General features: G+C 37.7%; 1 protein-coding gene across 1 annotated transcript; it reads right to left on the bottom strand.

Annotated features, from left to right (window-relative positions):
* Positions 1-11,348: 11,348 nt before the first annotated feature.
* LOC123949690 (olfactory receptor 4C11-like) lies at positions 11,349-12,263 on the bottom strand. The gene has a single exon (XM_046017260.1). The coding sequence runs from the start codon at positions 12,261-12,263 to the stop codon at positions 11,349-11,351; it is 915 nt and encodes a 304-aa protein (XP_045873216.1).

Below are 12,263 nucleotides of genomic sequence, written 5' to 3' on the forward strand. Positions count from 1 at the left end.
TATCATTTTCTGTGACGTCTTTCTTTTCATATGGTCCAAGTCGTCAATTTCTCCATTTTAATTTAGTCTCTTTTCGACACATTTTAAAATTGTACTATCTATGCTTTTCTCTCATAATTTTATAATTAACTTTTATTTAAATATTGAATCACAATTATATCACAATGGAGTTATTGTAAAGAACGGACAAAATTCTCCCCTGATTGAAATTCTCTAATATTAGTTTTAAAATCAATGTAGATGGAATTATTCATTATGTAAGGCACCTTGTGATTGGTATTAGAAGAATATAAACCATCTGCTTGAGAAGAGTACAAATTCCCAAAGGATAGATTGGTAGTAAAAAATTCATAATTATGTTAACTTTAACTGAAGAAAGACAGGTTCTAAACCAGATTCCCTGAGATCCAGGTATTGTAAAGAAGAGCAGAGAAGTAGGTGAGCTCCTCTGTTAGCACCTAGTGCATGGAGGCTGAAGCCTGACAGCCTAGATTCATACCCCATCCAACTGCCCACTACGGTGCAATGTTTCACAAGTCCCTTGATCTCTCTGTGCTTCACTTTCTTCACTTGAAAACATTAAGAGTTAAATAACCTACTCTGTAGGGTTTCTATGGAGGTTAAATAATTCAGTATGCACAAAGCATGGGAGATGCAGGTTTGTACTACCTGCAGTTGAAATGGTTACTTGCACTATGATTATTAGTATCAATTCTCCATTATGATTATTAATATTGACTTTTGAAGTTGTTAATCTACCTTGCTCATTTACCTGTAATAGAGCTGCACAACAGTTTTACACACAAATTTCCTTTGCTGGCTGGCTGAAATCATATTGTTACTATTGATCATGTCAATTGGCTCATGGTGATAAGAACCTGGTAATGATGTCTCCGAATGTCTTGAATAAATACAAAAAAAAAAAAAAAAAAACAGAGAAAAGGCATATAGCAGCTTCATTATGTGGGGTCCATGATGAGAAGAAAGTAGAAATAAAATAGGCCTTTAGTTGTAAAGAGTTTGTGATCCAAAGATATGATACGAAAAACAGAGGGAGAGAGTATTTGAGATGAAAGAAATCAAATCAAAGTATTAGTAGAGATGATAAGCCAAAGAGGCCAATATAAACCTCTAGACATATTCTAAAGTCATGGTGGGAGAACTTGGAAAATCATGTTTTCCTCCAGCCAAAGGCCATGAAAGCCAGGTTATGAAGTTTGAATATACTCTTGTGGTTAAATATAAAATTTGGAGACATACAGAATGTGGAAACTTATTTTATTAAGATTTATTCAGTGCCTAAGAAGAAAATTACTCAATTGATTTTTTTTTCAAAGATTTGATTTATTTATTTGACACAGAGAGAGAGCTCAACTAGAGGGAACAGCAGGCAGAAAGGAAGAAGCCCCACACAGGGCTGGATTCCAGGAACCTGAGTTTAAAACCTGACCAAAAAGTCAGCTACTTAACCTGCTGAGTCACCCAAGTGCCCCGTAAAACCAATTAGTTGTTTAATAAAATTTAGTCATCTTTTTTTTTCCTAAATGTAGTCCCATTGGACTTTGAGCTTATCTGCAATGAAGTGCCTACATCCTTCAACATGTATGAGTTGCACTGAAGACATTCATCTGAACTGAGGAACTCAGGGGAAAGCATACACGTGCATTTGCTGTATCCCCAACAAAATGAATCTGTGGTGGCTTCAGAATTGTCACATCCCTTCATAGTGAAGGACCAGAAGTGCTCACTCTCAGCTCTCTCTGGAGTGGGATGGGTAGCAAATATCCACAGCAGCCCTCAGTGTTAATAACAATCATTCCATTGTTTTGTCTTTTTGTTGTTGCTGTCAAGACTTTTTTTAGAGCAATATTAGATTCACTGCAAAACCCAAGAAGGTATAGAGTGCCCATAAAGTCCCTGCCCCCACACAGATATCACTCCCTGCCATTATCAGCATCTCCCACCAAAATGGCACATTTGTCACAACTGATCATTTAACCATGACACATCACCACCACCCAGAATCCAGAGTTTGCCCCAGGGTTCACTCTTGTTGTGGTACATTCTGTGGAATTGGAAAAATATTAGTGACCTGCATCTATCATTACAATATCATAGAGTATTTTCACTGCCCTAAAAGCAAGGTCATCTCAGATTCCCAAAACACAGAAAATAATAATTCTTTTCACACAATGTCTAGTATTTGTTAAATTCTAAATAAAATGTCTTGCATTATTTTGTGTAAGAATAAAAGAACACATTGAGTGAGAAATCTATGCGAGTTTTCATTGGGAACAATATTAGTTCATAGACACCACAAAAGCAAGTTGGTATTTCATAAACGTGAGTATTATAAATGCCCAATTCTAGAATTCATTAAGTGGGCTTTCTAAGTTTCTAAACAGAAAGAAAAGACACAATGTCACATACTCCCTCTTCTCCTCCTTCTCTACCCTCTCTCTATTTTTACCTCCTTGTTATACCTTGAAAAGGAAAAGTAATCATTCAAAAATATGATGGATCATAAATATGATAAAATAGCTTCTGTGATTTTCAGTTGCAATGGCTAAAACACTCACCATGACTTCCACAGCCCTCAAACACTATGCCACAATCTTCCTTATCACCTTTCCTCACAGTGTCTCTGGGCATGCATACTCCAGCCACACCTGAAATTTGTTGTCCCCCGTAAATATGCCCACACCATTTCATTCACCAAATTTTCAATATTTCTTAGTACTTAAATAATCTACCTCTGAAACAACCTCCACTCTCCTTCGTTACAGCGCACAGAGTACCAGCTTCTGATACAGTCTCTTCAAAAAAGCCTTCGATGTTTTCCCAAATCACTTTCTTGCTAAGGACCTTCCACTGGTAAAATGTATGTGTGTGTGTGTATGTGTGTAATGAATCATGCAACCCTTAATTATAGCCTTATTTCTTTTTTCTTTATATCTTTGTTCATTTGACTTCATATCTCGTAAGGCAATTTCACACTGTTCTATTTTGTGCAGTTGAGGCTAAGCTGACAGGTAGTTTAGCAGAGAGCAGTCAAAAAGAAACAAGTACCAGATCTGTAGCTTTTGTGCTCCATGAAAACTTCTCCCTCTTGTACACTCCACCCTTCAATGCTCTGTAAATCATCAGACTACAACCATAATGGTGGAGCCAGTATAAAGCCAGAAACCATAAATAGGTATGGAAGAAAACCTTTGACATGTCAAGGACATGTCTTGACTATCAAATGGATGGAAAATTCAGGATGTGTCCAAAAAAGAGACCATAACTTATATTTATATTTAAATATAAAGCCCCAGTGCAAGGCTGGGCAAAGACCCTTGCTATAAAGAGTGCTTCCTCCTAGGACTTTGCTAGAGAGTTTGCTTCTCATTTGTCCTCTCCATATATCAATCCTTACTACAAAACCAGAAATAGAATATAATTCATAGCTGACAGTGGGTTTGGGCAGTCAACAGTATCATTAATATCAGAACAACCAGGATCATTGTATCGTAGAATCATGGCATCAACAGTATCTCTGCATGCCAAATGCATGTGGTCAGTACACCTTCAACCTTGCAAATAAGAAACCCACCAACAAAGGAGACTCTACCTCTGGCCCTTCAATGGACCCCACTTTCAATAAGAATTACTTCTGATGCAGTGCTGCATCAAGCAGAGCCCAGTGAAAGCTGAGAACCCTGACACATCAGAATCTTCTCATCACTGAGAGAAATATATTTCTGGAACTTCATGCTTCTCAGGAGACAGAACTAAATCATGGCAATGGCCAGAAATACCCAGTCCCTAATGAAAGGCAAGAAAAAAGACATACTTTACTTGGGCTTAAAAACTTACCTTATTTCTTATACAGAAAGACATAATGTCCAATAGAGAGCTCATAGTTTTTGCTCTTGCAATTCTCATTTATTTTGAAGATGAATCATGTGCAGTGTGTTTACAACATGTAAACTGTATCTCAGGTACATCTACTCAGCTTTCCACTGCAGTATCTGCGGGGAGAGAAGATAATTCACAGTAGCCAGTATTTCCTAGAAGGCTTGATTTAGACTCTTCTGAAGGGTCTTTAATATCAGCAGAAAGTTTGTTACTGCTACTCTTAGAACTTTCTAGCATAAAAAGGAAATATTCCCACTATTCTATGATAGAAACATCTCGAATGCCAACCCTATTACCCCAGAACAATTCCCTGGCAGAGCACATGGATGAAACATTTCTTCTTCCTCCATCAGATAGTTATAGAGACTTCAGAGAGATTCACAAATACCCAGTCTCTGGAGGAATAAAGGACTCTGTCCCTCCCACCCAACCCCAAAGGATATGCTCTATAAACTACTTATCTCAGGCAATGCAGAATCACAGCAAACCATGGTGCCAAGGAATCCTGGACAAACCCCTCAACATGTAGATTCTGTCCTCAGAGCCCTTTTCCCCTCTTAGTTTCCCAAAGGGACCCTGCTCATTTCAGTTACCAATTGCTCCACTCATGTCCATGCTCTGAGGAAAAAGGACACCTTTAAAATCACTCTGAAGTATAGACTACTAAAAGGTCCCAAAGACCATGCTCTTTATGTGAAGTCTTTTCTAAATAAACACAAAGCTCTTAGCCCTAGTATGTTTCAATGAAGGGGACAACATTCAATTCTATTTTCATGATTTATGTCTCTGTGACTTTAGGCAAGTTTCTTAACTTCTCTCAGCTTCCTATTCTAGAAAATAATGCCGTATATATAATAATTATTATCAATCTTAATAGTACTAAAAATATAAATTATTACAGTGGAAACTACTAATTAAAATTTCTGTATGTTCTAATATATTTTGAGGTCATTAAGTCAGTAAGTAAGGAAAGAAGGTAAAGAAAGTAGAAATGAAAATTATTTTACATTTTTTCTATTTTAAAATGAAGTTGTTATAGTTTAAGTACAATAAAATGCACCTTATTTTTTGATTGAACAATTGTATAGATTACTCAATGCTTGCCATGACTGGTGTATTCGCAAACCTTTCACATGTTACACCCATTATCCACTTTGATGCCCTGCACCAAGTCTTATCTCTCCTCTGATCAATGCTCCCCAGCGGTACTCCATTTTTGCTCTCATCAAAAATGAAGTCATTAAATGTAACCTACAATGATCTGCATGATCTGGACTCATCAATCCCTCTCTGACCTCATCTAATACTCTTTGTGTTCCTATCTCACTGGATTCAAACCCTCCAACACATTTCTGCCATATATATCCACATGGGTGACATACTCTCCTTTTTCAACTATCTATTCAAATGTGATGTCCTCCATGAAGACTACTCTGACCACGTCTATAAAGCTGCAGACTGGGGAGAAAGTTAAGATGGTGGAGTGGAAGGGGCCCTAATTTCCTCTGGTCCCTGGAAATAAGCTAGATAGCCACCAAGTCATTCTGGACACCTGCAAAATCATCTGGAGACCTGAGAAAAGAATTGTTACAATTCTACAAATGGAAAAGTGACAGCGTTTTGCAGGGTAGGAGCTCCAGAGACATGAATCCAAGGCAATCTATGCGAAGATAAACCATGGGAGGAGGGAGCCTCAGGAAGCTGGGTACTGGAAAATGGTAATAAGCAACAGAGCACAAAATTAAAACCTTTATAAGTTTGCATGAAAGGTGCTCAGGGTATGAAGTGGGGCAGAATCCCAGGTGGGACACTGTGGTCTCAGGATCCCCAGGATCACAAAAAGAAGGGGGGTGCCTTACTACCTCAGAGTTCCCAGATAGTGTCAAACAATGAGCCCAGGCACCAGCTTTCTGCTCAGTGTTGCCATAAACTGAAAACTGCAGCACATTCTGTTGACCAGTCTCCTTTCAGGGGCCCAGCAAGTGGGAGAACGATGGAGAGATTTCCCCTCCCCCCTCCCTGGTAGGAACAGCACTGGTGCCTCCTTCAAGAGTCCATAATCTTTGGACACTAGAAATGGTGCTGTGTGTCTGAGATAGAAATTCTTGGTCACAGACTAGGTGAAGACAGAGTGTGGACTGAAACCAGGAAGACCAGAATTATTGAGTCCTCTTCTCTGAGGGCTCACTAAAGGGTGAAGAGCATGAACTTTCCTCTCCAGGGCTGGAGATCAGGCTGCTGCCATTTTCATTCTCATCTTGTACAGCAGTGGGGAAAGCCTTCATGGAACAAAACCCACATAGAGCAATCTGGTGTCTCTTAAACTGAACCCAAAACCCTGGCAAAGTCAGTGCAATTCCACCCTGGACAAAGACACCTGAGAGTCAGCATAACATGACCCTTCCCCAGAAGACCAGCAGGAATATCCAGCTAAGAGCAAGTTTATTGATCAACAAGAACTGCAAAAACCCAGTGCTAGGGGAAAATGTATATAGTATTTGAGGATTTTTCTCATGATTCGTTATTCTTTTGATTTATTATTTTTCTTTTCAATTAATTTCTTGTTTTATCAGCACTTTTTAAAGTATTTTTCAATGTTCATCTCCATAGGTGCATTTTATCCTTTCCTTGTATTTAAGTTTATTTTTGTAAATATGTAAATTTTTTCTTTCTAGACAATTTGGGGATATAGTTTCTTCTAACAAATAGACCAAAATACACCCAGGATCTAGTGTATTGCTTTGTTCTTTTCAACTATTTCATTCTATTTTTTTTTCCTCTCTCTTTTCGTTTCTCTCTCTCTCATTTCCATTTTCTGTCTCTTCTGATTAGTTTAGTGTACATTTTTCTGAGTTTATGCTATTTTAGTATTTTGTTCTTTGATTCATCCATTCTTCTCTGGACAGAATGACAAAATGGAAGAACTCACCCAAGAAAAGAGAACAAGAAGCAATAATGACACAGTAACCAGATCAGTATGGACATAAGTAGGATGTTGGAAGTAGGGTTCAGAATAATTACAAAGATACTAGCTGGGGGATTCCTGGGTAGCTCAGTCATTAAGTGTTGGCTTTTGGCTCAGGTCATGATCCCAGGGCCCTGGAATTGAGCCCCACATTGGGCTCCCTGCTCAGCAGGAAGCCTGCTTCTCCCTCTCCCACTCCCTCTGCTTATATTCCCTCTCTTATTGTCTCTGTCTCTGTCAAATAAAAATAAAATCTTTAAAAAATGATATTAGCTGAGCTTGAAAAAAGCATAGAAGACACCAGATTATCCCTTTCTGGAGAAAAAAAGAACTAAAGTCTAATCAGGTCAAAACAAAAAAGTCTATTAATGAGATATAATTAAAAAAATGGCATCTCTAGCTGCCAGGATAAATGAGGCAGAAGAGAGAATCAGTGATATAAAAGACTGTGTGCTCTCTCTTTGTGTGCTCTCTCTCCCTCAAATAAATATATAAAATCTTAAAAAAAAGAAAGAGAAGGGAAGGAAAGAAAAGAAAGGGAAAAGAAAAGTGTACTGATGAAGGCATGCTACAGTCATAGGCAGATGTTGCCTCATATTGGACAAACATGGAGTGATGAGAGGATACTGTTGTCTGCTGCTCTTGGAAATGTAAAGACTCAACTATAAACCACCTCTGAGCTCAAACTGATGTTCCTATGAACACCTGCTCCCAGGGAAGCTTTCCCAACATGACTGTCTCATGAACGAATTTCACCAGATTTGATAGCAAAACCTAGAAGTAATGAAATGAGCATTTTCACTCTGAATGTAAATGTGCAATTTACACAACACTAAAGAACGGCAATTGCCCAGAGCACCTGGGTGGCTCAATCATTAAGCACCTGCCTTCAACTCAGATCATGATTTCAGGGTTCTGAAATCCAGCCCCACATCAGGCTTTTTGCTCCAAGGGAAGCCCAACTTCTCCCTCTCCCACTCCCTAGGCTTGTGTTCCCTCTCTTGCTGTGTCTCCCTCTGTCAAATAAATACATAAAATCTTAAAAAAAAAAAAAAAAAAGAAAAGAAAGAAAGAAAGGTAATTGCCCTGAAACCTCGAAGCAACAAATAGTTGAAGTGGCTGAGCGAATACCACATCATGAGCCCAGCCAAGGGTCACAGCTTGCCCTAAACCACATCAGCCTAGTTTTGCTCAATTTGACCCAAGACTTCTCAGTATAATCATTCTGGAATTCATAATCTTTGCTGTCCTCTGAGTACACACAATACAGTATCAATTATGCCTTATAAGAAACTAAATGAAAATAATTAACATTTAAAAATTATCACTATTCTAGCATAACCATGCTTCTTTTTTTTTTTTTTTTTTTTTTTTTTTTTTTTAGTTTATGTTTTCTATTTATTTATTTTTTTTTCAGCGTAACAGTATTCTGTAAATGTGATATAGCCTAGGCTCAGATGTTTCAGGAATCTTGTGTTTCAGGGTTTGTTTTTATTTGTTTTTTTGTTTTACCATGACTGCTTAATTATGCCCAAAAAGATCTTCCAGGTGAAGTCATATACAGTTTAAGTGGACTGAATACTATGTCTTTATTTTAAAAAAAATATTTATTTGAGAGAGAGAAAGTGAAAGAGGGCATGAGAGGAGAGAAGGTCTGAGGGAGAAGCACACTCCCCATGGAGCTGGGAGCCCGATGTGGAATTCAATTCCAGGATCATGTCCTGAGCTGAAGTGAGTCACCCAACTAACTGAGCCACCCAGGCACCAATACTATGCCTTTTCAACATGGTTTACAAGTCTACTCTGAAAATAAATTATTTAGTAAAGTTTCCTAGAAAGAATCAAACAGAACATTTAACACGTATCAAAAAGAAAAATGTAACCTGACAGAAATACTTTAGGCTAATCATCTCTACTAGATTTTTTAAAAAATCAGAGTTTAGACAGTTCCACCTGGAGGGACTATATGTCAAGTTTATATAACTGTCCTTTCGAACAGAGCCTATCTATAAATTTAAAAATATCTAATATTAAGTTGTGAATTTATATACACACAGGTTTCCAGTATATTAAACTTATTTTTTAATTTCAGTATTCCAGAATTCATTCTTTATGCACAATAAACTTATTATTTTTTAATTTTTATTTTTTTTAATTTCTTTCCAGTGTTCCAGAATTCATTGTTTATGCACCACACCCAGTAGTCCATGCATTACATGCCCTCCATAATACCCACCACCTTTTGAAGGGAAAAAATATCATTCATTATATATAAAGATATCTTTAGATATATAAAGGAAAGTATCAAGCAAGTAGTTGAGTGTACAAATCTGCCATTCAAGGAGAAGGTCTGTAGTCCAAATGCAAATTAGTGAGTCATCAGCATAGAGATAGTATTTAAAGTCACAAAAACTCTGGATTTTATTTTACTTTTAATATAACTTAGATAATGAAATTTTTCCTCTGAGCTTTAATTTCCTAAATACATACACTTTCAGAGAAATCTCAGCCAAACAGAACTGACAGGGGAAAAAAAAAAAGACAATTTCCTGTTCATCAATGATCTGCCATAAACATTCACCTAATGGAAGTTCCTAAAACTCAAATTGAAAAGCCTTCACTCCTTCATAATCTCACTTTCAATACTACTTCTCTTTTCTCCTCTTTTCTCTTCTTCCCATCTGTTTCTACAGCAATACCAAAATATAGCAATTAAAGGAGAGCTACATTTGTGGCAAATGTAGTAAGGCAAGTAGCTTATTGAAGCCTTATGTTACCAACCAAGAAATTCCTGCCTCATCATCTACAGGATTTGTACTTTTCTAAGATTTATGTATTTATTTGAGAGAGTGAGAGAGAGAGCATGAAAGTAGGGGGAAGGGGAGAGGGAAAAAATCTTCAGACTCCCCACTGAGCATGGAGTCCTACAAGGGGCTAGCTCTCCCCATGAGAAAATGACTTGAGCAGAAACCAAGAGTCAGATGCTTAACTAACTCAGTTATCCGGGTACCCCTATAGGATTTGTACATTGAGAGAGTTTCCAGTACAGGAGATGAACTGTAAATAAATCTTCCAAACCTTCATTGTCAGAGTTTGAAATTTGACTTTTATCCTCAAGGAGTCATACTCAATCAAAGCCTCTTGGAATGGATTTAGATGGGTTCATCTGCCACCCTTCAAGCTCTAGTCACCAGATTTGTAGGAAAGTAGTCTTGATTATATTTATTCTCAGAGACAGACTCATTGTCCTGCCCACTCACAAAGGGAATGACTATGGTTGTCCCTACTCATTCATTAACAGTACCTGAACTAGAATGTAAGTCTAATGACATACATGAAAAATATGAATCAAAACACTTAAGTGCCTATTCTAGCCACTAGTCAATATGTTTTTTCTCCAGAGAGGGAAATCTCTATTGGAAGCCAAATTACCATGCAAAGTTTGCTTAGTAGAGGTAGAATTCAAGAAAACATAACCTGAAACATTTCTCTCATTCCAGCAATGCACACGCCATGGATAAGCAATCTTATACACTAGTCATGAAACAATCCCTTGTATATTCCTTTTTTGGATGAAATATTGTAACGTTAGCTCCATTTTCTCTGTCAGCTGTTGCTTTTCTCATATGTATGATCTTATCAAGGAGACTTTGGTTTTTATAATGTAACTCTCAGAATTGGAAAAATTGTCCCCAATTCATCAACCAACAATTAGGGAAATGCCCATGGACATATATGACAAATGAATATAACACTAAGAATATTAATAAATAATGGTAAACATGATGAACAAAGAATAAAGATATTAAATTACATAGAAATTGTGGATCAACACAATGAATTTATTTGTTTTAGCTAGAATTATACTATTTGAAGAGAAGGTCATGAGTTATACCCTTGGACATGCTCAAGAGACAAAAAAAAAAAAAGGCCAGTTTTTACAGATGTTACAAAGGGAAGAAAAGCACCAAATAGAGGCTTAATTAGTTGATATTTATGGTCCTGTGGGATCATCAGCTTCTTGTACTGACTTGAGGATATTCATCATTGAGCCAGAAAAGATAAGATCCTGATTTAGTAGTGTCAAACTGATTTGCCAATAACGTAGCCCAGTCAAAATTAGGGACCAGCCTTTTAACCCAGGTCAGAACCATGGAAAAAAGAAACACAAACTAGAATAGTGTACAAAGGAGGGAGCTAAAGCAATAGACGCAGTGAAAGCTGACTCACAGTCTGCTGTGCAGACAGCAGAAGAGTGAAGTGGGCATATCTCTCACAGATACTACTGTATTTGATAGTGTGGCCCTCTATGGTGCTGTGCTCTCTGGTGATTCTGCCTATGTCTGCAAACATCCTACTGGGGGAAGATTCTGTTGTCCATATTGGGATGATTTTTTTTTTCTTTTCCATCAGTCCAATTTTATTTGAGTTATTACAGAATTAGAATTTGGAGTCCTCTTTTTTTTCTTTTTTCCATTTCAAGTCAGAGTTTGTTGCACCATAACTTCCTCATGGCATTTTTCACTTCTGCATTTCTTAGAGTGTAAATCAGAGGGTTGAGCAAGGGTGTCCCAATAGTGTAAAACACAGCCACCATCTTGTCCACTGGAAATGTAGTTACAGGACGATCATATGTGAATATACATGGGACAAAGAATAAGATGACAACGATAATGTGGGATGTGCAGGTGGAGAGGGCTTTCTTTCTTCCTTCTGCACTCTGGTTATTCAGGGAATGTAAGATAAAAATATAAGAGGTAAGCAGGACTATGAAACTTACCATGCAGATAGCCCCACTATTAAAAACCACGAGTAAATTAATTAAATGAGTGTCCATGCATGCAAGTTTCAACAAAGTTGGCATATCACAGAAATAATTATCGATAACATTGGGTCCACAGAATGGTAGTTTCAAAGCCAAGAAAATCTGTGCAGAAGAATGGATACAAGATACCACCCAGGCCAGATTCACCATTGTACCACAGACACGGTGACTCATGATAGTTGTGTACCGCAGGGGCTTACAAATGGCCACATAGCGATCTAAGGACATGAGGACGAGCACCAAGATCTCCATGCACCCAAAGAAGTGAACTGAAAAAATCTGGGTCATGCACTCATTGTAGGATATGACTTTCTTCTCAGATACAGAGTCTACTATCAACTTAGGAGCAGTGGTTGTCGAGAAACAGGCATCAGCAAAGGATAAGTAGAAAAGGAAGAAGTACATGGGGCTCCCAAGTGTCCGGCTGAATCTTATGGTCATCATAATCAGTGAATTTGCCATCAGAGTTGCAAGGTATAGAAACAAGAAGACCACACACACGACTTTCTCCTTCAGAACATCCTGTGTTAACCCAAACAGAATGAACTCATTCACACTGTTATTCAACTCCAT

Source organism: Meles meles, chromosome 8 (assembly GCF_922984935.1).
Source record: "Meles meles chromosome 8, mMelMel3.1 paternal haplotype, whole genome shotgun sequence".
Taxonomy (NCBI): domain Eukaryota; kingdom Metazoa; phylum Chordata; class Mammalia; order Carnivora; family Mustelidae; genus Meles; species Meles meles.

What these genes read in the sequence shown, in the direction of transcription:
- LOC123949690 (XM_046017260.1), bottom strand. Translation starts at nt 12,263, where the DNA reads ATGGAGTTGAATAACAGTGTGAATGAGTTCATTCTGTTTGGGTTAACA.